Source organism: Harpia harpyja, chromosome 14, assembly GCF_026419915.1.
Source record: "Harpia harpyja isolate bHarHar1 chromosome 14, bHarHar1 primary haplotype, whole genome shotgun sequence".
In the NCBI taxonomy this organism is placed as follows: domain Eukaryota; kingdom Metazoa; phylum Chordata; class Aves; order Accipitriformes; family Accipitridae; genus Harpia; species Harpia harpyja.
The window spans coordinates 34,085,885-34,111,612 of NC_068953.1; the positions used below are offsets into that span (position 1 = coordinate 34,085,885).

At 35.5% G+C, this 25,728-nt stretch overlaps 1 protein-coding gene across 8 annotated transcripts in view; it reads right to left on the bottom strand.

Annotated features, from left to right (window-relative positions):
- Positions 1-25,728, bottom strand: part of ICE2 (interactor of little elongation complex ELL subunit 2) — a 41,045-nt gene that overhangs the window by 15,185 nt on the left and 132 nt on the right. For 3 of the 8 annotated variants that reach the window (XR_008238135.1, XM_052807053.1, XM_052807051.1), the window contains exons 2-14: positions 24,667-24,771; positions 21,728-21,995; positions 20,489-20,608; positions 18,712-18,846; positions 18,235-18,351; positions 16,525-16,684; positions 14,317-14,501; positions 12,843-13,800; positions 10,714-10,892; positions 9,115-9,244; positions 3,408-3,492; positions 3,268-3,318; positions 1,935-2,193 (exon numbers count right to left, since the gene is read on the bottom strand). Coding sequence is in view for 6 of the 8 variants with exons in the window: in XM_052807053.1 (XP_052663013.1) it covers positions 1,935-2,193; positions 3,268-3,318; positions 3,408-3,492; positions 9,115-9,244; positions 10,714-10,892; positions 12,843-13,800; positions 14,317-14,501; positions 16,525-16,684; positions 18,235-18,351; positions 18,712-18,846; positions 20,489-20,608; positions 21,728-21,995; positions 24,667-24,771 (2,752 nt within the window). In the remaining 2 variants the exon portion in view is untranslated. The other 5 variants (XM_052807055.1, XM_052807054.1, XM_052807057.1 and 2 more) reach the window with 5 other exon arrangements.

Genomic DNA, 25,728 nt, shown 5'->3' on the forward strand with positions numbered 1-25,728 from the left:
TCCTAAAAAATGTCCACAAAATTTCTATCAAAAATTTCTTTAGATGCAGACAATTGATTCTTCTTCTCATAAGCAATTCTATTCTGTTTTAAAAACATCATCAACAAAACCCCAAGTGTTAGTGACTTGTAGGCTATATCAATTTTTACTTGTCCTAATGATGTCTGGAAGGAATATCACATTCAAACATCTAAAATTTTATTTAGATTTAACTGCACTCTGAAGAAATGTAGCATACAAATGCTGTGTAAGATTGTTCATTTTCAGTAAAAAAGAGTAAGCCATCCACACACAATTTTCTATTTATGTTTGAGACACAGAAATTATGTTTTCCTAAATTAAGGTACTCCTTAAAGCATATGTGCCTCTATACAAAATAACATATTACAAAATAACATATAGCTCTTATTTTAGAGACAGTATTGCATATATATTGTTACAAATGTTTCCCTGTATAGGGAACAGCATACCAATGAGAATTTAAGTTTCTGTATATCAGGGAAGCCACCCGAATTGCAATGAAAGTTTCCCCAAAGGTAAAGGGAGTTCAGAGCAACCAGAGACAGGTGATCAGTGGCAATTTGTCCAACTGAGCTAACATACTTTAGAGGGCCAAAAGGAAACCTTATTTTTGCTGCAGAGAATTACTGTTATCCCTACATGAGCTTCATTTAAAATTACAACCAACCAAGAACAGATCCAAGATGCTCCACCCTAGTCACTGAAATCAGGAATCAATAAATTAAGACATGAAAGATTTCAAAGAGTGTCATGAGGGGACTGAGGAAAGTACTTAAACTTTCAGTGAAGAGTAACGTCATTTGGTTTTCTGTCTTGCCATATGATTATCCCACACCCAGTAATGTAAAAGCTCTGGCATTTTTTTTATTTTTGTTTTGTGTGGCTGATTTGCTTACACCCAAAATCTCATACAGACAAGAGAGGTTATCAAATACTACTGTTGAGTGCTCATTGCCATCTGCACAGAGGAAGGACTAATCAGGGTCCCTCTCCTCTACCTGGCTACTTATTTTCACTAAGCTGGTTAGAATTTACTACCTTAGACCTCCAAGACATGCCAGTTTCTGCTGAAATAGCCCAAAAAGTTCAAGATTTTGAGATCTGGGGGCAACACAGAGGGACAAATGGAGATGAAGGTGGGACTGAAAAAACAGGAAACCAGGTTAAAAGGTCCTTCCTGAAATTGTTTGAAGAAAAAGTACATCAACAAAAAGCACCATCACAGAGGCAAAATTAGAAAATCCTTATAAATGCAAATATTGTAACTTTCAGCTGTACTGCAAACCTATAAATTACAAAGCTTTTAATAAAGCCAAATGCTACATTCTTTTTGCTGTCCAAAAGCATTATTAGCTCACACTAAAGAAGCAAAACTTCATTTTGAAAGAATTTTGCCACGAAACAGGGCAAAAAAAAGTGTATTTAAAAAAAAAACCCAAACCACCACTGAATTTATCACAGAGAATTGCAGTAAGAGCTCAATGGAATACATCCTGACAGTAGAATTCACCTTACCTGATTTTACCTTGATACGGTTGTGCTAATCATCTTTATTCCTGTAGTCATTAGAGAGAAAACAACAACTCTACAGCACGAGTCCTACAATCTACTTAAGAGGCCCATCCTGGTGTGGAGATGCATCTTACAAAATATTCCATTTTCCTCTGTTAACAGCACAACGAGCTTAAATGTTGTTTTTCCATACTGTAAAGTTTAAAGCTAGGTGAGATGAATCACACCTGAAATATTTTTCAGGAAAAAGGCATTCCTATTCTTGGTAGTGGATCCAGAACTCTACAGGGTCTCTCTGACTGCCAAAGATGACAGATAAATATACTAGCTATAGACCCAAGGGACTGAAACAGATTATTTCAGAACTGCTAATCTGCTTTTCCATCAAGTGTGATACTGACCTTCTGTTTCCAGGTGGCTTCCTGGGGTGCAGGTGGAAAGGTGCATGGAACTCTTCCATGATTCATGTGATAGGGCAAAGGGAGGCTGGGATCTAGTGGCACCCATGGGACTGAAAGAGTGGCAGGTACAGTAGGCAGATCACAATGAGCTTTATGTAAGTTATACGATGCTCTCGTCGTCTTGTCAAGAGAACTCTTGTAGATTCCAACTGATGAATCTCCTGCAGCATGAGTCAATAAATAAGAGCCTTCCTGCAAACTAAAAAGATAAAGTTAAAATGCAAAAATATTATTTAAATGTTTTTGTTTTGTTTCATTTGATCAGGATAGCTAAGTTCTTAATGCAAGAGCAAAACACCTTTAGATATTTACTTACCAGTCCCTGTTTTACCAAAATGCTATGGACAAAAAACCATGAATTCAACTGTATTGATAAATACCTACTAATTCATGTGTTTATAATGTACTCATAATATACTAATTTATCATCAATGTACAGATTATCATCATGTTCAAGAAAACATTTAAGCAAACACTGAAAACCATGCATATTTGGCAAACTATAATTCTTTAACCAGTGCTTTACAAAGCATAGTGCATATATTGACACAGACACAAAGAACAGATGTGCTTTAAATACATGCAGGATTAAACAGGTTTTCAGGATGATAAATGTCAACCAACTGCCCATATAAAAAATCTTAGCCACAAATCACGAAGCTACAGAAATTATGAAGTGCAGGAAAACTCTTCTGTAATTCGAATTAAGAGGCTTCACACACAGTGCAAGAAACCCGCTTCACAAATAAATTAAAAGACACTTGCAGACCGCAAGCCTTGAAGTAGCTAAATAAAGAAAGAAAAGGAAGGAGCAAGAAAATGGTTGCAACGTTGTACAGAGAAATATGTATGTATGCTGTTGTAAGTCAAGCTAAGCAGAAGGGAACACAAACAGTATTATTTCTACAGATCAAGCAAAAAGACTAACAAAAAGCAGAAGTCCAAATTTTAATTGTCAGCCTACATACATAATATTAAAGCTCACTCCTGTGAACTGTTTAATCAGCTCAGAAGTGTCCAGTCTCCTCTCTTGGATAAGTAGTTCATAAAAATCAAGTTCTTATTCTTTTGCATCATTTATACAAAACCTGTAATCCTAAGCACATTTTTATACAGTCTGCATTATGCTATGCTAGACCTAAAAGAATCTGTAAAATATTTCATGTATCTGAAGAAATAAAAAACTTAAGATTAGACAAGCATTCTACAGAATAAATAGGATGAGCTGGGTAATGTTGCAAATAAATACAACGAACAAGAATGGAGCACTTACTCCGACACTTTCTTCAAAATGTGATGAAGTATATTTAATGAATTTGCAGGCCTGCGGAAAAGAAATTACAGAAGTAGTAACTTGCAAGGCTTGTTAGGATTTCAAATTCATTACTAAAAAAACCTACTAAAAATACTCACTTAATCAATCCAACTTTTTCTCTTAAGATTTCTGGAGAAATCTTTTCTAGCATAATAAGCTTTGATGTAAAAGCATCAATACGTCCTGAAAAATATTAATTCAATTAATACGCTGAAAATAAAAATAAGAACAAATGCAAAAGCATAATTTGCAGACCTAATGCTTAAAAGGAATAAAAAATTTTGCTTTTACAGCATAGAACAGTGAAAAGTATTTATCAATGTTGCACAATAACGGAAAGTAAAATGTATAGCTGCTCTTAGTACAGACATCTGTATTTGGCCTGCCTTTCTAAATCAGGGAGATGCCCATGATTCCAGCAAATCTTACATCTTGGGTGATATCTGGGATACACAACTTCATTTTGCCATGGCCTTAACCTCATCAGTTAGTTTGTATCTTCTCAAGTTCTTTTGATCCTTATCACTATGCTTTCTCACTGGACAGATCACGAAAGTTTATCTTTTACAACAAATTTTCTTTTGAGTTTAATATACTTGTTTTTCTATTCTGACAGTTTATACAAACAATTGCATTACTTGATTTTCTGGGGATTGTGTACCTTTGTCTCTTGATTTCCATCCCCCCCTCCCCTCACCTGAAAAATTAAAATTTACAATTCAGGCCTTTTTCACAGCAAATCATTAAAGACTATTTGTCTTTGACACAGCTATGAGCAACAATTCAAAGCTCTCCTCATCTCATTTTTAAAATAAAGGCTGACAAGAACAGTTTAGCCCACATTTTCACTTGATAAGCAGTAAAGATCTTTAGCATAGCTTGTACACTGATGTGATGACCGCGCCCTACCTTCAGGTTCTCTCTCATGTTGAGGTTTTCCCAGAAATTTGTTCTATTCCAGCTCCCACAAGGAGGATGAGAAAAAGGCAGCATAATAAAATATGACCTACTCAGAGGAATTTACTGCCTTACTGCAAATCTGCTCTCGTAGGAAGTGTAAATTGTTCAATTGTACAGTTAAAACTGCTAAACCAAAGCACGTCACATTCCAAGTTAAACATTACTAGCAATTTGTTATGGGATGTGTAAGACGACCAGGTAAGAACTCTCATTTTAACAAATTTTTAAAAAAAGCACCAGGACAACTCATTTCCTTGAAACACTGTACATTTGTTACTTTTCTTGATATCAGTATTTTGTGCAAGACTAAGCAGCTAGGTTTAATATTCTGCATTGCTGTCTAACAGAAACTTGAAGTCGTCATAAAAAAAAATGCCAAAACTTAAAAAATAAAAAAAAAAATAAAAAAATCTGTTTCTGTTCTCCATTCCTTATCAGCCTCTCCTCAAATCAGAAACTTCTCTATTACTAAACTCATTGACAGCATAGCTGGGAATAAGAAGCATCTATGAACTACTCACACCTAATTTATATTACTGTATCTTATATTTGAGAAGTGACTAACTGAAAACATTTGACACTAAGTTACTGATACAGTAAGTACTTCTTTCCAACCCATTTTTCAAATAATCTTTAGTTAAAGGCCAATATTATCCTATTCAAGGGAAGGTAAACTATTCTTTTTGCAGGAAGTTTTGCTTAGGCACTTAATGCAAATATGTGAATAATGGTTGGGGTAAAATGTTCCTATTAATCAGCAAAGCTTATCACAATTTTATTTACTGCTTAGATCATATACAAGTATCTTATTTGGGAAACACGTCACAGAGATTACTCCCTTTGCAGATGCAGGATTTCCTATCTGAGTAGCAAGGGGACTTAAATCAACAACGGAACGAGGTGCTCTACTAGCAAGATGAGGACAGCACTCTTAAGTTTGTTTGATGATAATATCTCTGCTTTTGTGCAAACAATCAATACCTTCTTTTGAGAACGTACAAAATAAAAAATTCCACTTAATATCACACCTTGCAATTTCTGCACGAGGCCGTAGTCACACTTCTGTTTTCTTTCTCATGTCCTGAGCTGGCAAGACTGCCGAGTCACTGCGCTGAGCTATGAGATTCTTCTCTCAGCCACACAGAGCAATACACACTGAAGAACAATGCAGGACTATTATGGGGCACAGACCAAGGTCCAAAGACCTTTCCATCCATGCTTATTTGGCAACACAAAAGATTGTTGAGACAGTGAATTAACTTGTTTCAAGATACAGGAACTCCTAAGCTATTTAACACTGAGGTCTGCTACACACTCAAAACTTCAATTTTAGAGGCTTCACTTAAGATCTATATAGTCTCAGAACTATCTGAACAAGAACGCAAGTTGTAGGTACTGTGTTAGTAATGGCAAGATCACAGTTTTCAAACAGTTGTTCCATACTTTCACACTCAAACTGTGGGGTAAATTTAAAAAGAGCAAAAAGTATATGGCTCTATTGTGGTTGATTTAAAAATTCCTTTATTATTAGACATGATATTTCACTTAAAATAATTCAAATTATAGCATGATCTGAGAAGTCAAGTCTGTCTTTCTCCTTACACCAAACACACGATAGCAGTAGTTTTACTTTCAGGTATCAGATTAATGAAAAAGAATGAGATGTTCACGCCATTGCAAGTTGTCCATAATACAGGGATATCATTGCCCTTAGAGAATTGTCCCTGGAGTTTCAGAACAAAGCTTTCTGTTGCAAAGAGCCCTCTAAGTAAATCAGGACACTTGCAACATTGTATTTTTCACAGCTCCCCAGAAATACAAACTGAAAGGCAGAATTTCACAGCTACCTTGCAATATTTCTCAACAAGAACAGAAAGAATCCCCAAGTAGAATATGGTAACAGTTTCCTATTAAAAGCTGTGGTAGATGCTCTTTCATAAAAATGGATCATTTACTTCCACGCATGTCTTCTTACCTACCTCTACTAGAAACTACATGGCGGTACCAAAAATCTGCAGTCCCCAGCTTGCCTACCTGAATAAAACACATCTTCTGTCAATATCAAAAGTTGGTGATATGCTGAGAGTCCAACTCTGTAATTGTAGCAGACTTTTTTTTTTTTTTTTAAATAGTGGTGGGAGGAGGCCTGCCCCACATGCTGGGAGTACTAATTCACTGTGCAGGACAGTGACAACCCGCAGTAATCCTATGCTTCCTCAGAGCACATAAAAAGAGAACCCCTGCAGACTCCAGGGTTTGCTGCTGGAAGAAGCACATCCAAGAGCTGACAAACAAGCATCACCATCACTGGAATGACCAGTGTTTCTCAATCCCAACGACTTTTTCTCCCAAGCACATGAAGACAGACAGTGTGTCGGAGGCCAGGCCACTGAAGCCTGCCAGGCTAGAGCTCCGTGTCCATTTCACAACTAGCAGAAACACCGAGGAACCCCCATATCAGAAGGGGATGACTGTTTATGCCAGAACAAGTCCTGCGGCACACAGCCTGCTTTCTCCTACACTCATGACAGTGTCTATAAAAAGGGGAGATGGCTGGATGAGCTGTCTGCAAACTTCTGCACCCAAGCCATACATTAAGTAACCTGTATCTGATGAGAGATTAGATAGATTTCCAGCCAGATTAGCCAGCTCTCTAGTTTCACTATTTCCTCACAGTGCTTGTGACTCTGGAAATGTTAATAGAAATGCTGATAAAATTTTCTACAGGGGGCTAAATTTCAGTGCAATTCAGTATACTGTTCTGTTCATTTAAAAAAAAAAAAAAAGAGAAGAAATGCTTCAGTACTGTACATTAAGATATAATTAGAAATGGAGAACTGCGTGCATAATTATCTCTTTGTGAGGATTTTTTTTTTAGAGAAGGGAAAAACCACAGCAAATATTGCTTTTACAATTAGAAAGACAATTTCCATTAAAGATGGACAGCAGACAAAGATAGATGCAAATCAGCAAAACTGTCACCTCAAATATATTAGATTTCACACGAACCCTATAATTCTATGATAGGATGTGAAGTTTGTATGTAAAAATTAGGAAAGAGAGAACTCAGCATTTCTAAAATAGTATTCTGATGTGAGCCACCAACAGCAAAAATGTAACTCAGTGCACAAGTGGAAAGGTTAGGCAACCACAGGCCACAGCTGCTGCCATAACAACCATAAAAAACAGAGAATTTTTTCTACAACAGGAAAGCAAGGCAGTCCCCACTGCAGAACACTTATTTACAAACAGGATTGCCCTCGCTCTGTAGCAAGTGCCAAACATACTCTAAAATGCATTTTGACTAACCACTTTGTTGCAGATTTTCCCTTTCAAAACCTTATTAATTACAAGTTAACTGGTATCAGAGAGCTCTCCATATAGTAAAAGGGTTGTTAAAATGATCTGGCCACATTCTTCATATGCATCATTTTCATTTCTCTACAGAACATATGTATCCTAATAGACATAAAAACTTTCATGACATTTAAAATGTCATTGTACAAACATGAATACAGCATTTTCTACAGGACATTTGTTAGTGAAACTGTCCTTATAATGCTGCATTCCTAGTATGCTCAGTTTATGTGATTTTGGAAAAAATGGCCTTTACAAGTAAGAGATCTTTCTGCTAATATTTCCATGATTTTATCCCTGCATTATTGTCTTTTTATTTTCTGTGCTCTGAATTACAGCTGTCATCTCTTCTACACGAGATTTGTAGTTTCCTGCTTCATTCTCACTGAATGCATGGTACTTCTCATTCATAGATTCTATTACATTATCTCCTGTTTCCATCTGCTGCATGATACAGGATAAGGAGTATCAAGACCATCCCTTTGACAGGGATGTTTCAAGTCATATCACATATTAGAAAATGAAATTTCATGGATCAGTTAGATACACAAAGGAAAACCCAGAAAATAATGTTTAAGTAAGATCATCCAGTGTTCAGAACTACTGAGGAATATCATAGCTGTGGAAAGAAGTTCTCAATAAACTTGTGCTGTGCATTTTTCTTCTTCTTCCTGTTAGGAATTTTCATTTCTGCAAAGCCAGAAAATTATTTCCAGTACCTTAGACATGAGACACATGTACATTGTTTTCAAAGCATGTAATTTCTCTTATTTCTGAACGACAGAACTTGGTTTAATCCTATCTTGCTTGTTTTTCCTCATTCTCTTGTAATCTTATCTGTCTACATGTTATCAGTGTAGAAATATGAAGATTATTGCCTGTTTTCAAGGAAAAATAAGTAACACTTGACCTTTTCCCATACTGCAAACTCAAAGGCCAAGGAATCAGTATCCTCTGAGCCACATACCTGATCCTCTGTTCATCTTCTATTTTGGTACGTAATAACAAGTTTATTTAAAATGATTTCACAAAATAATAAAGACATATTTATAGTTCACATTTCATCAAGAAATATTTTTACCACTCCTGCAGTAATTCATGTTGTATATGGTTCATTTTAAAAAAAACAAAACCAAAAAACTCCCCCCAAAACCCAAATACTTTAACTCATGAAGATTACTAACTTTGGAGAACTAAATTCACACTTACAGATACATTTGTCTTTGAAAGACAAATAAATGCAGTTCTTGAAAACAAAGATTACTAGATGCTATTCATCTAAAACCAAAGCTGAAATATCCTCATTTACCACCCAACAGAAATTTTAGACAAAGTGCTTATTTAAGATAAAAGTGAAAACCAAAATTAGAAAGGTAAAATAAATAAAGACATGTGGAATATACCTTTAATAAATATTTTTCTCTTCTGTTATTCTATGAACATTCAGATGTACATGTTTCTTAAGCAAAAATCAACACATGAACTTACCAATATAAAATAAGCATTCAGAATGCAACATACTCTCTGTCCACAACTGACATATTTCACTTTCTGTAAGAGCTTCTACACCATAATAGGCTTGGTATTCTAGTTTTGGCAACAGGAATATTGGAGTAAGCTATAAAGTGAGATACAAGAAAAATCAGCACTCGCTGCCCAAAAAATGTCCACAGTTGAACTACATTTTGTTGTTGATAATCATCATAGTCCTCCACTACAGCTGAAGCAACAAAGACATTTCACGGATTTTTGTATGATGGCTCACTTTCTATGAAACCAACAGTACAAACTTTGGACTACAGAGACTCTACACAGAGGAAGGTGAAATGGACAAAAAAAAAAAAAAAAAAAAAAAACCCTAGGCAAGCCTTTACAAATAATAAAAATTTGCTGCCAAGTAATTTTTCCGTGCAACTAAATTAATTTGAAGTTCACACTTCTGTGCTCTACTGCCCTCTGCAGGAATTTAAGAAAAAATACACTATTATATTTCTGATTTGCTTATTATTAGTGGAATCCTGCCACTTATTCCCCCTGTCAGGGTCTTACTTGAAATTAGAACCTAATGCTCGGACTCTCATTTGAAATCAGAGGCTAATCTTTGCATGTTAACACTAGAAGAGAAAATACAAGCCTCTTCTCACTGACAAATCAGTTTAAATTTCAGCAGGAATTTTAAAAAATAACAGTGCTCAGTTTCTGATTAACAAACTAAGCAGCTATTCACAGGCATTTACAAGCAGTGGATCAATAGCAAAGAGATGGTATTTCTTCAAAATAAGATTTCGAGCACGGAATCTTAGCAAGTAATCAGAGTTACAAAGATCTATTTCCACTTCAACAAAGCATACACACCTCACAAAATGCCTGCCTACCATAATTCTGGTATTCTGGGGAGGGAGATATCACATCAAATTTGTTGAATGATTCAGAGGTCTCTTGACAAAATAATAAATTACTGAGGATTCCAGAATAAGCTTTCCTTCTCCTGATGTTATAAGGACTATATGGATTACACTTGCATTTAAAGCATTTTATTCCTTAAGACAAACGATTTGCTAAGATGTATAACATAGTCTTTTCAAGCAGAATGAATAGGATCTCTTTTTATCTTTAAATGTGTCCTCTGTTGTTCATTCTATCTCCTACTGCTCTGCTTAACTAGGCATAACAGCAAGGCCGAATCCTGCTTGAAAGTATTTATGATCATGAACGTTCTCAAAGCCTTCGGCCAAAAACCTAATTACTGCATTAACTTTTAAGAATAGTTCAAACTGACATTAGTTTACATGAGTATAATTACCCATACATATTACTGTAATGCAGTTGTAGTAAAAAATGCAGAATCACACTTGCTTATCTTCTAATCAAGCAGGTTTAAAGAAATCACAAGTTATTCTTCCCTCTCTTCCTACAGCAAATATTTACTTAAAGACAACACGTACTGTAGAGTTACAATTAAAAGTACTAATTGTCCGAGTGAAAACACAAATGCTACGAAGGACTGGGAATCCCAGAGATGCCAGCTGAGCACAACTGTTTAAAAAAACCAAACCAAAACAAAAAAGCTAACGGCAAAACCTGTACCTTTTGGGCTTTTTTCTTTTTATGGTATCGTGGCAATGACTTCACTTTTTGCACACTGCAACGTACAAGTAACAACAGATCATTCAAACTGAACAGCTTATACACAAGGTTGCCATCCTGAGGTGCATCATACTCTGAAGGGTCTTCTTCAAGCATCTGAAGTTCATTTGGCAGCTTTCCTACAGAAAATAAATAAAACAGAAAACAACAGGCTTGCACATTCTTTACCATGAAGCTAACTAGCTTTTTGCTTTTTACTCTTGCAGTAGGTTTGTTTATTATTTTTTTTTTTTTAATAGGATCTTTTTTGTCTCCTAAGATTTTGGGGTGAAAACTGTCTCATTAGGCACAAGAAGTCACTTATGTATTAAAAAAAATTAAATTTGGAAAATGTCCGCTGTAACTTTTAAAGATATTTTTAAATATTTTATATTTTATTATATTTTTAAATATTCCCACATATTTTATCCTAATCATTAGATTTCTTACAAAGACAGAGCTGTGAGACTCCATTCTTGTAGAAATGGAGTTCAAAGGCTGTTTTTTAAGCCACAGCCACTCAGCACAATGGAGACAAAAAATTTATTTACCATGAATGCCTCCTGAGAGCCATCATCCACTTATCAGTTACCAAAATAACTCAAGCCTCAGGTTTGGATGGTGGCATAAGCTACCATCAATTTCAATACTAGTATATTCAAAAGAAACACTTATTAGACATCCAAGTGCGGCTTCGAGGTAGGTTAACAAACATCCCTGCATCCCTTAGAGATATTTTAACAAAACATTTAAAATAAACAAGAAAAACCTCCAACTTGTTCAACATTATTTATCGAAAATTTATCCAGTTCGGAGTTTATGTGCATCTTTGAATAAATGTATACTGTGTGAGATATTATCATTCAAGTGACCGGAAATAATTTTCTGTTAGTAAAATATTTAACTTAGTTCTCGCTTTCTGCAAAAAAAGACATGCATAGAGGTTTATCAGCTTGCTACAGAACTTTCATTTGTAGAATTACGCTTTCTATTCTTTCACAGTCACTCTTCAGCATCTTAGCAATATTGGTTTCACTACCTCTATTAAAAAAAAAAAATTTCTATTATCAAACGCCCGAATTTCATACTCCGGCTTTTTAAAAGAAGAAATAGAAAGAGTACCATGCTGTTCAACCCTTCAAACTGAGGGAGGAGACATGGTCTTTTAGTGACTACTAAAATCCAGTTAAATCGATAAAAATGTAGGAAGTGACAACACAACAGAATTAGTTGTGTTAACTGTCTCCATTACAGATTAAATAATTAAGATTAATTCCTATGTGATCAAATGCATAGCTAGTCAGAAAACACCAGCAAGACATGTTTTCCCACCAAAAAGCATTGATTCACTGGAATTAAATATCTGAGAAAAAAAAAGTATCTGTTCTGATGCAACCTGCCTGGTTTCCTGCCAATTTACCTAACACGGTAAAGTGCTTCTAACTTCAGTTGTACAGAGCTCAGAAGCAACTCAGGCATGTGAGAAAAACCTCAAAGTTCATGGTCCCTAGGATCTTCAAGACTTCTAGTTCTTCCTTGAGGTCTGGGCATAGCATAGGTTCATTTTCCAGCTGAATGCCTGAAAACTTGGGAGAATTGCTTGTAGTGAGTTCTCATTTCAAGTTTTCATTCAAGTTTTAATTGCATAATTTGATAACATTTTTCTTCTATAGAAAATGTAAACTAACTCAATTTTTGATTGACATGAAACTATTTTTGCAGACCAGACTACTCAAATACTTGAATTTCTGAGGAAAACTAACTCATTTCACTACTAAATGATTTCTTTTCCTTGCTCAAAAACCTTGTGTATAACAACTTTTTTGTTTCTCTACAGTAAAACAATATTTCACATTCACCTCTGTGGACAAACAGCTCCCAAAATGCTTCCTTATGCGTGCAAGACAGTAATTGTCACACAGAGAAGGTACTGTTTAGAAAAAAAAAAAAAAATTAAGTCACATCTCTAAGTACATTTAACAGATGTACTATTAGGATGTTCTTCAGATGAAGGAGTTAAAATGTTTTTCTGTTACTTTTTATCAAAAATTTGAAATTTTACTCCTTACACAATGAACACAATTACTTACTCTTTGGCACTCCCTGAAAAAGCCAAGTCCAGGTATTTCTAGATGAGCCATTGGGATTTGAGGCAGGGGCTAGCACAGTTTCTGTGCTGGAGGTCACCAATGGTTTTGGAGATTGAGGCACATGAGCTGGCGTAGCATTAGAACCATCACAGCTCACCACTGGCTGCTCATGAGCTTTTTGGGAAGGTGACTTCAGAAGTTCAGTTTGCATTTTCAAAATCTGTCCGACAGGATCAAATTCTTTGGACAACTTTCTTGTAGCCTTTCTGGAAGCATTTTTTCCCTTATCTGTAATATCCGAGCAATCACTCATGGTTGCTAATGGAATCTGGGTGGGGGAAGGTGATTTGGCAGTCTCTGCTGAGGTATGAGAAACAGTGTTTGGTACAGATGTTTTGCAACAATCAGTGTTTTTACATTCTGTATCAATTATCAAACGCTCTTCATCCGTGTCACTACTGCATAAAGAAGCGTAAGTCTCATTTTTTTGGGCAGTATCAGACTCTTTCTTGTAACTAACAGCATTTGAGAGAGTATTTAATTTTGTTTCACTGTACAATGCTTCTTTGGTCATGACATGCTGTGCTTTGCTCAGTCCTACCTCCTCTGAATTAGAGCTTTTATGAGATGAATCTCCTTCAGGGCTGAAGCATAGAATGCCATCTAATGATGGAAGTTGCATGCTGGCACATGCTGGAACTCCTTGCTCAGAAATGCTGTTTTTCCCTTCTTCACCTCCACTGTTTATGGTGGATGTATTTTTTTTCCCCATTTTTAGGCTATGTGAAAAAACTTTAGCAGTGTTACTAACTGTAGGAAAAGTACTTTCCATTTTAGAAGTTCCTGAGAGCTTGACAGTTGCTCCAAAAGTTTCCAGTTCTGTAACATCATCATCAAAGTCCATCCCTGTGTCATCTGGAAGAGGAATCTTCCTGTACTGGTAGGTATCAGAAGACATCTTAACACAGGGAGGAAAAAAATAATAATAACATAAAAAACCCAAAACAACAACAACATCAAAAAAAACCAACCCCAAGGAATAGAACATGTTAATCACAAATGAGACATTGTCAAATTGAAAACACAAAAAATGTTCTAGTATCTGTATTTTGACTGTTGGGAGAGAGGGGCAGTAGAAAAGAAAAATTCCTGTGTTTAACACAGAATATTTTAAGACCTAGGAGTTGAAAGGCCTTTCAAAAGAGAAATAAAATTCATAGAACTTTTCCCACTTAAATGAACTGATCAAAATATGCTTTAATGAAGTAAACATTAAAGCTGAGGATGCCGATGTAATAGAAGCATTTAAAGGAACTAGACAGGCATTTTAAAACATAGCGTCTGTAACTCAGCAGTAAACTACCAACAGGAAACCTAAATTCTCCTTCTTTATCACAGAACAAGTAACTTAGGAATTATAACATAGGTTTTTGTTCTTGTTTGTTTGTTTTTACAAGGAGATGAAGCTACATACATCCCACTGAAACAGATTGTCCTCAGCTGGTTTGTCCATCAACACATCAGAAATCGAAACGTAAGACATTTTAGTTGCTAGGAAGTCCATTGGAATTTCATGGAAGATCTGGTTCCTCTCTCTTACTGTCATTTGCTTTCTCAGCAGAGGTGAATCAACATAAACCACTCTAGCTGGTTTGCTACCTTTTCAAGAACAGAAAGAGATTGACAATGTATTAAATGAAAGGAAAAAGATTGTTGTATAATTTAAATAATAAATCTTTCAACTTCCAATTATAGTCAAATCCATTCCACATTCACACTAGGAGAAGTGAAAAACTATCCTCTCATTCATTAATAACAGAAAATAAAAGTATGTCCAGATACAGTGTGAATTATTAGGATCCTGCAGCAGCTATACATACCACATTAACAGTTGATCATATTTTAAATGCAGTTCTAAACAGAGAATTTGTAAAATAATTTAGGAGTCATCATTCCTTATACCGTATTGTATCATCAAATGTATTCTGTTTTCCAAACATATCTTTCTGCTTCCTTTGATGAACCTCAAAAAAAAAAATTTTTTTTTTTTTTTTTTTAAAGTCTTATTGTCCAAAAGTGATGGCTACAGTTTATATTTCTTCTAATCGGTAACTATGTCTGGGCTCTGCTGCCCCACTCTCTTGTTTACGTCTTAACACACTTAGATATGAATCATCCATAGATTCATCCAAAAATAACAGTGATACCCTGCCCAATATTATACAGAAAGCAAAGGCACATGGTGAACATAGTATCAGTGTTTTAGAAAAAAAAAAAAAGATCTGAGGATGAAAAAAATATAATTAATGCAAGAGGTGGGTTACAGCGAAGGAAGAAAAGGAAAGAGAGGAGAAACCCTTCAAGAAACATTATATATTGCTAACATATTCTGAATGCCCTTTAGGTGTTAACTTTGGATCTAAACTCAAGTTTGAAAACTGTAAAGCTGATATAAAAGGAGTCAGGCATGTCTTTACAGATAAAGTAATTTAATCTCATGTAGGAAAGTGCAAAATTTGTAGGATTTGCAGATATTTGACAGCTTATTTACTACTATCCAGAGGTCTGCTATACAAATTTGCGGGAAATGCACAGAACACAGACATTCCAAGACAATAACCATTATAAATACTCATAATGAAAAAAGCCCTAGTGTATTAAAAAAAAAAAGGGGGGGTGGGAATCTATATTCAGATTACTAATGGAGTGCTTGACAACTAAACTAGAGCATTCAGGTGAGTTAATCAGTTTATTCAAAACATTTTTTGTTGCAATTGGGAAAAGTGATCTCCATGGACATTCATTATTCATTCATTATTCTATGATGTAAATAGGTCCTTTTAATTCCAGAAAATGTTTGGGTTTTTTCATAAAACTTCAGAATTTTTTTTTTTTAGCTTATTGAAATCATTTCACTTGATAATTTTAACAGCTTCATGCAGTTGTTTTCTTTCCAAGGAGCAGAGCTTACAGTTTTGAAAAGCAAAAGGACATTTAACTGATTTTTTTTTTTTTCCCCCAAGTGGAAAATAGCTGTATGTCCAAATTCAATGTTAATGGTGATACCTCTAGAGGTTGTTACTATTCTCAGTAACAAGGTGGAACAAGGTGTAGAAAACTATGAAATTACCTTGCTATCAGGTTTCCTCCTTGAAAACAGAGTACAAACTATAGCAATGGATATTTTAAGGTTTATTTTTTTATAATAACTTTGATTAAACTAAACATTTTTCTTTATAACACAAAGGTCTCTGACTCCTTACCAGATGACAGCTGAAAACATTCACTTCAGATTCTTGCCCTTTAAAATGTGTGAACAAAGTAAGTCAAATTTTATTACTTTGTTTGATTCCTTAAATTAAAAACATGGAAGTACTTAAGAGAAACTATTTTCTCATAGCTGCATTCTAGAGTGCTGCTTCCTTCAGAAAAAGGAAAAATCTGAGCTTATAATTACAATTATGATTTTCATTAACCTTAACTTCTTTCTTTTTTAAATAAAGTCAAAATTAAACTATTCTATTACTGTGTGACCTAAACCAGACTACCTTCTACTTTCCCACAGTTGGTTTTACTGGATCTTCTAATCTCCTGTTCTTCAGTCTGCTCGAAAAGGATTATGAGAATATATAAAGGTCTCCATGCACAAAAATGTAATTTTTACAACAAAAACATACTATACCTGCAACAGGGATCATTTTAATGCAAACTGGAATTTCCCATTGTTCCTTGTAGTTAAGTCCATGATTATTCAGTAAAGTATATAATGACTGATTACTTAAAACAACTTGAGGACAGTATTTCAAAGCAAGTTTTTCTGCATTTGAATCTGAACTAATATCCTAAACAGAAAAAAGTTAAATTTTTAAAGTTTTTTTAAGAAATACACATATAGATTTAAATTCATAAGAAAAAGCCCAAATCCAAACAAACATGGATTAACCCCCACACCAAAAGCCCAAATACTACCACAGTGCCAGGCTTCAGAATCAAATAAAAAAGCAAAAAATTCCCCTGAAGATTTTTGGCTGAATCTTATGCATCCACCTTGCAGCATGAGAAAATATATCTTCTTTACTTGTATCTTTCAGTTCATTCCTTTTAATTTGGATTAGTAGGTTGAATAGGAATATGGATGATCATAAATATGGGAGTCCATTGCAGAAGAAAAAGAAAAAACAAACCAGATTCACTCACACATATATTACAGAACTTCTTACGAGTTAAGTAGTATCACAATAAAGGACATCTAACTTTAAAAGTATGGTTAAAACTGCACAGTTGTTTGAGTATAGATTACATACAAAGAACTGTAAAACAAATATAAAAACATGAAGAATACAAATTCAGAATTGAAATGATAAAATTATTAAACATTATGAATACAGGTTTCCATGAAGAGAGGAGGCTGGGAATACTCATGAGGTAGGAGGAGAACATCAAGGACTAAGAAGATAACAGAAGCCCAGGAGCACTGAGGACTGTGAGAGAGAAATAAGAAAAGTCTAGCTATGTTCTTTTTTCTGCCACCTGAGACTTCATCAGAAATATTCTCTATTTATAGCTACAACAACTCTTGAGGCATATATCATTCTCCTGTGTCACCTCTGCTACTTTCTGAAGCAAAAGTGTCTTTGCAATCACAGTGCCTCTGTTGAAAGTTTGGGTTTTGATATGTGAACAAACTCCTTAAATTAATGGATAACAAATTATCTGGAATAAACAGTCACAAAAAAATGAGTTCCACAGAATGAAAACCTCATTGATGTCCTCTGTAGAAGAACACAAACAGAAACATCAGATATTTAACAGCAAGGTGGACTGGAATCTAAAAATTGTTTAACTCGGAAATGGAGTTTATGCTGTTTAGCAAAAGAAATTCCCAGGGTAAGCTAACCTAATCAACTTTTCAGAAAGCTAGACAGTCTAAAGTATTTCTTCTTACCCTCAGGACTTCTTTCTTAAATCAGAAGCCTTTACACCTCCATGCATTTATATACATGCGTACACACTCACACACACAGAGGCCAGCTTAGAAACTGCAAAGCAAAGTTTAAAAGGAACAACACTGTAATAAACAATTCTATCCAGATTTCACAGACAGTGTGTTCCAATTTAAGGACCTCTCTAATGTTTCTTTTAGAGAACAGAGGAAGTCCCTTCAAGAGGCACTAGCTCCCAAAGGTAATAACTCAACTTTTGAAGAGGGCAATGTGATTGGTATAAATGAAATACTAAACAAATAATGATACAGAATATGTTCCTATCCTACAAGATGTGTAAGATTAGGAAAAAAAAAATATGAAAAAACTGTATGAAGAAACATAAAAAGGACCAAAGTGCTCTCCTCTACAAAATAAGCCTTAAAAATGACAATAAAAAGGTTACTTACGTTGTGCATAATAGAAGCCTTTTTTTCTGGAGTTATAATAGATGTAACAGTTTTGTAGTCTGTGGGCAGTTGAACAGGCATGGTAGGGAAATCTGTTTTACCACGTCTTGCCGTACCCTTGAAGAAATCAAGTAGTATCAGAAAATAGCTTTAACTTGAAATCATGCTGACCCAACAGTGCACTTCTTATAGTGAAAAATATTAAGAATTTAGGCAGGTGCATTATAAAGTTAGTGTTATATTAAAGAAAAAAAAAATACTATTAATGCAACCTTTTTGAAGGGTGTTAACAGCCTTACTACTACCAAAATAATTTCATCAATGTTTTCATTAACAATTTTAATTATAAATTATAACCCCTAAACCAACCACTGAATAATACTTGTAAAAAACCTGAATCCTTGCGTAACACAATCCAAATGTAATTCTACTTATTTGAAAATAACACCAAAACAATACGTATATGTAAGATATTACCATTACAAGAAGATTTTTTTCCAGCCTAAAGGTCAACTGCGTATGAAACTTTCCTCCCATAATGCTCATGATCTCCTGTAGTGTGTAAAATTCAGGATACTTTTGTGCATGTCCAATACAAGCACGTAATAATTCCTAACATAAAAAGAAAAAATAGTTTATGCATTTGTATCTTTCATAAGAATTTAATTTTTTAAAGTTTTTTCTGCAATTGCAAGTTGCATTTGCATATACTTTCGGTAGAGAACACAGATATATTTAGCAATTACTGCTAACAGACTTGTTCAACTTTTCCAGTTAGAGACAGTATTTAAAAACTTAGAGATACCAGTACAATTCTGTAAAAATCTTACAATCACTGGTATCAGAACTGAAACATATTCTAAACTCTCCTCAACCCTTTATATGCAAGACTAACAATGTATGCATACAGGCTCAAACCAATCATAAAAAAAAAAGTTTAGCACAGTTTCAACTGTGCTAAACAAGGTAATTATTTTCTTTTCAGTTCATTTATCTTGGCTTTTAGAGGGACTGGTATTTTTTGTGTTACTACCCAATTTACACTACGCCTAGGCAGAAGTCGCAAAGGTAGAGACATAAGAAGATTTCGTATGTATTGAAACTTGCTTTCATGTCAACTCTAGATCCTAAGATAATTTTTTCTGATATATGAATTATGTATTTAAGACATTTAGGTTTTATTTAGTAACTAGAATGAGTTACTTCTGCAAGTATTGTTTAAAACTAAATATGTGCCTCCGTTTCATTTTTATCTTGGGATATCAACTTAACTATAAAACGACTTCAAGTCTGGAGACATTTTGTGACCAGACAACATCACTTAGAAAAACAGACTCAAGTGCAAGATACAAAATTACAAAGCCAATCCCAATTTTTAGAAAAAAAAGCAAGATTTTTGTCCTCACGTGTGCCCAAACCATGTGTTAATGGAAGAACAAATTTATCTTGTGCATGAAAGAGCACGTAATAAAAAGTGTTATGGTGAAATAGAAGCAATCCTTCTGAATTTAATGAAACATTCTACTTTAGTAAACACATTTATTTTTCTGTGTTATCCTGTAAAAGAAAGTGATGCGGCACTTACTAGAAAAGACTGAAATTTTAACAAAAAGTATATAAGTACGCCATTTCAAATAAAGCAAGACACTATAAGGAAAACAAGCAAGAGCAAGTCAACCCACTGCTGGAAAGTTTAACGAACCTGTATTCTGGAATTCTTTTCTCAAAATGTGCTATTAAACCAAGAATGATATATAAAGTTGCATTCATGTTTGATTTTAGAATCATCAAAGATGATATTTAACACAGCATGAACTTGGAGATGATTATGATTAAAGCCTGAGTAACCTCTGATTAAAGTGACTTTGTAGCATGCTACTGTGGAGGAATGCTTAACATTCTGTCTAGTAGTGTATACTTAGGAGCAGCTTGTTAATGTAAATGCACACTTAAAATGTAATTTCTCCCTTCCCAAATATAAAGATGTCATCTACTTAATTGATGACTAAATCTTTGTACAGTATTGTATTCAGTGACCTCACTTATACCATATCTTATTAGCTACAATAAACTATGGGCCAAGTCATGCTGCACAGCATAAAGGAAAAGGCTACTTTCCATGTCTCATGCCAACATGGAATCAGCAGAAGTTCAGGGAACATTGGACCCCATGAGCAGTGCCTACGTATCTTAATCACAATTCCAATATGATTATTTAAGAAGAGAAGGTATTAAACACAGTATCGGTAATTACCTCGGTATAACGTAGTGCATCTTCAGAGATGGTATCATAATCTTGGGCGCAGCTTTTTGCAGCATTTTGGGCAAACTTCATAAATTCTGCAATTTCATTATTTACTACTTCTTTCATTTGCTAGGGGGAAGGAAAAATCTACTTTTAAAGACAGAATGGAATCCTGTAGGCTAGGTATGTTATCAGCAAAATTTCCAGAGAGGTAGTACAGGTGATGGTACGAGGGAGGACACAGATTCCACGTGCTGCTCAATTTGGCAAGTCTTTGCATATGCATGTTTTTTGCAAGGTGCATTTCCTCAAAAAAAAAAAAAAAAAAAAAAAAAAAAAATCCCCCGACAACACCCCCCCCCCCCCCAACAAACAGCAAGCTTCTTTCGATGATACACTGGTGGTTTATAAAAAGAAAGGTTACAAGACATTGTTGGAGCAAGTTTACATGACAGAGCCACAAACATACCTGAGCTCTGACTTCATAAGCAATTACATTATAAGTAACAATAACACAGTAGGTACCGATTTACCTGGGAATGACAGTCCCATTGTTACAGCATAAAATAAAGGAATTAGCATTAACAAGGAAGCATGGAAAACTAAACGCAATGGCTCAAAACCATTTGCTGATTAATTATATTATACAGGATTCAACTAAAATGATACTTCCAACCAACATGAGACATAGCCTTTCACTATTTAAACAGCATTGCTGAGACTGTAGCAAGTGTGAAGCACAGAAGGTCAACGCATAGGTCCCCTCACATGCTACTGAAGAAAGTTCACATTACAGGGTGCTTGCAGAGATCACATCAAAATGTATCCATCTCCTAACATTACACAAGACTGCTACATGCCATTATGAAACGCTAAAATCACATCAAGGTCAACTCTTAATTTCTCATTTAAAAATATGAGGTTTTTTGGGGGGTGGGTGTGTGCATTTGATCAGCTATCAAAGATCTACACTTACCAACAGTTGTTTAGACTACTACTAAAAACCACAACAAAACATCCCCAGAAACCCCACACACTTTCAATGAAATAAGCAAATACGCTTTCAATTTGTATTAAAAATGTTATCCTGAATACTTTAAACTTTTATTACCATTCATAATACTATGTTAAAAGGAAATTACAACAAATTGAGTTTAAAAACATTTTTGTTACATTTTCCTTAACTCTTTGTAATAAAATTGTATGACTCCCTCTACAACGTTCCTACGTACATATATGCACGCTTACCAGATACGTGAATAATTCTCTTTGACTTGCTGCATTAACTTGAAAATGGAGGGGGTTTTTTGAGTACTTAGTCATCAGATATAAGTATGTTTTCTGCTCCTTCTCAGTCAAACAAGAGGTAAATGGATAGGGGAGTCTAGGTTCTGGAAAAGGATGATCATCATTTGTGCCTTTAGCCTCCACCTCAACTGGATCTGCAGCCTGCATGCTGCAAGTCTGTCTGTTTTCTGAAGAGTTTGCCAATGCCTCCACATTTCTCTTTGCCTCTCTGAAAGAAAAGTAATAAATGAAAGAACTCATACTTTTCACATAAATAATAATATTTGTCAGAATTAATAGAGGCAGTCGTGCAAGCCTAAACTTCAAATCCAGCAAAATGCACTGTGAGATACTATACTATTCCAATTCCTGGTCTATGTCATAGAAATTTTCTCCTTCTGAAACTTCACCTGGACAATCAGACTAACCCTTACTACCAACAGCAGGCTTGCCACTGGTTTAATGATGAAAAAAAAAAATTTTTTGTTTTGTTTTAAAAAACCCAAAATGGTGTAGATATTAGTCTGTATAATCAATATTGAGGTGACAAGCTAAATACGAAACTCCGATTCTTTGTTCTGGAAACACTCATTATTAATGAAAAGATAAAGAGTCTCAACATTTTGTCATTCACTGATGGCTGGTGTTCAGAAACAGGTTGCACTCAAAAAGGTCTAACTTATGAGTCAAAGTTATGATTGTAAAGGAGAAAGACTCAACTAGAAAAAGCCTTTCTTTCACTGTAAAAAAAGTAAATTAAAACTACTTAATTGTAACAATAGAAATTCTGGATTTCAATGAAAAAATTCCTAAAAACAGAGCACACAATTCAAGAGTTTCATCTTCTACTCTAAACAATGCTGAAATCAGTTGCCAAAAATAATATTGGGCTAAGGCAAGGGGCATAGCTCCCCTAAAAAAACCAAAGAAGTAATGTTATAAAGCTGGTTCTTAAAACAACTCCAGTATATGACGGCCATCTTAGCCCTGCTCTATTTTCTTAAGAGATAAAATAATTAAGGTTAACTAAATGAACATTAACTGCTGATCTTGGAAAAAGCATATTTTTGAGATACGATTTCAGCAGTAGAAAACATCTCAAGTGTTTTTTCAAACCCAGCAGTATCACGTCCACAGTTCTTAATAATACTTCACAGCTGTCTCTCTGAATATGAGAAAGTGTCCATCCTTGTGGCACAAACTGGCAAATTTAATTAAGCAGCAGCAGCGACAAGATGCTGACTCAGATATGCCAATGTAGGAACATCAAGAAATTCTAGCAGCTTAAATTGGCTATATTCAGCACTGAATGAAATGGCAGCACATCAAGATCATTTCAGTATGCAGTGCTGTCACAGTCTTCATCAGGGTGCAAACCAAAATAATCTGACAGAGCTTTTCTGTCCATATTTACAGCATTATACTTTATTTGAGCTGACAGCTTAAATTTTTCCCCTTCATTTTATCAGCAACTTGCCTTCACAGCTTCTATGGCGAGAGAACATACACTTTAGTAAATATCTATCAGAAACCCCAATAATAAAAATCGACAAATTTCCGCCAGCTTTTACTTTCACGTTTGCCCCAATGGGTTCCATTTCTTTTCCTCTTGACTATGGCCATACAACCTAGTTCCATCAATTTCTGAATTTTTCTGGTTGCAACCTCTCTTCTGGCTATAAACCCACTTCTATTACACACAACTGAACACAATCCCACTCTTGAGTGCAGTCATGTCTACTCCAGAAACCCTTTTTCTACATCATCTAAAGGAAGAATCCTGCAGTAATATCCAGTGTACCCAGTAGCAAGCTGTGAGGGCTGTGCTCATCTCTGGCAGTTCAAGGAAAGTTGCTCCTACAGAGATGAACCAGAAAAGCCTTCTCTAGCCAAAGATGTGGGATATAGTCATGTGATGAAGACAGGTGTTCCCCTCAAATGTGCATTCTCAGTGTCAGTTCATAAAAATACTGTAATTCCCCTTTAGAACAAATTATTTCTTCACATGCTGAACTCCCCACTTAGAGCACAGTCACTACCTTGATCTCCCATCCACATTCTTTGCGGTGTGAATGTTCATCCACCATGAGACACTTGCCACTTGTACCTCCCTACCAGCTTAATGACTTCTGAAAAAAAGACAATAGCCTAAATACAGTCCTCCAACTTTTGAAATTCAGCAGCATGAGCCATGCTTTTCACTATGCGAAACAAAAGTTGTTTCTAATTCCTCAACTTAAGAAAATTAAAAAAGACATCAAAACTGCACAAACAATACTACCTGTACCACCGGTGTTCACACAATTTCATTTCTCACCCTTCAGCTAACACTCTATACAGTTTCTTCATTATTCAAGGAATTAATTGCATCTCCACTGCACCTTAGACACTGTTGGCTTTATGTAAATGGTGATGGCTACTTCCAAAAGATACAGGTAAAAAGAATTTCAATGTACACTATCATCAGCCTTCTCCAAAGTGAGAAGACATGGACAGACAGCAAGACATTAATTTCTAAAAAGAATTAGGTCTGGCTCACGGGTTACAGGATCCTTACCGTGACCAGTTAAGAGTGTGGGTCAAACTTCATCTCTCTTTGGTACGTAAAAGAGAGCAAAAAACCAACAAGCACTACCCCCCAAAAATAACCCAAACCCCATCCCAACCCCCCCAAATACCACCCCACTCCCCAAAAGACACGAAAGACCAGAGGTCCCAACCTAGACTCTTCCCACTTTCTGAGGTTTCACAATAGGTAAAGCACAGACCAACTGCTGGACCAATGCGTCAGTAACAAATCCTTGCATGCTGGGTAATACACAGCTTTCCCCAAAACAGTAAGGGTATGTATCAACAGAATGATGACAAACAGCACAAAATTGTAACATAATAGAATATACCTGTTTGATAAATGCCACAGTTCAGAAAGGCTTGGAGCCAATGAATATTTTTCATAAATTTCACGTGAGAAAAATACTTCACTGCCATTTGTTGGTGAAATATCCCTGGATAATAATAAAAAAACAACAACAACAAAATAAAACTAAAAACAAAACAAGAACATTGCAATAGACAAAAAATTAAAGGCCACATCTACCCCTGAGAAACAAAGAACAGAATTATTTATTACAGGAAAAAAAAAAGGCCATCTACACAGTGTTTCCATATTCCTTCTTTAAGGAATTTACATATATACTAATTCCCTACTGGTTTTCAATAGTAAAATACACATGTTCTTCACAGTCCAAAAAGAACAATTTAATTAATACAGGATATAAATTCTAGATATGGTGAGAGAAGTTCTGATGGAGTTACACGCTTTCAGATATTCATTAATCAAAAACAAACACTGGGCTAAACTTGCTGGAATTTTGAGAAAAATACAACAATCTTTTGGTTTTAGTTTTCCAGAAGAGATATTTTGTCTTCTACACAGACCTTACCTTCTTTTCTCTTTTTTTTTAATATAGCCCTTCCAGTGTACAGAGTTTATGCAATGCCAATCTTCCCAAACTGTTTAGAAAGGCACAAGGAAAGATTTATTTCTGTCTTCCTCAGGAATGAACTAATTCAAAACCAGCCTACCTCTCTAGACTTAAAAAGCCGCATTACTTCTTTGTAGGGCTTTTCGTATTAAAAACAAGAACAACGTCACTGCCCCAAATCCAGATCGTGGGTGTGCATTACTCAATCGTTCCTCGTTTCTGAACATACATAAACACAGAAGCTAACGCTTCCTCAGGCAAAGCACACTCAGCTGCCTTCCTGCACCGAGAGAACGACAAAAAATGGCGCCGCCCCACCCTCCCTCAGCGACGGGGCGGAGCCAGGCGGGCGCGGGAACCCAGGGCCAGCCCGCTCCCCCCCCGGGAGCATGCGAGTCCCTGCCGCGCGGCGGGCGGAGCAGCGCGGAGCGAGGGGACGGCTTCCCGCCCGCCGCTCTTCAGACGCGCCCTGCTAGG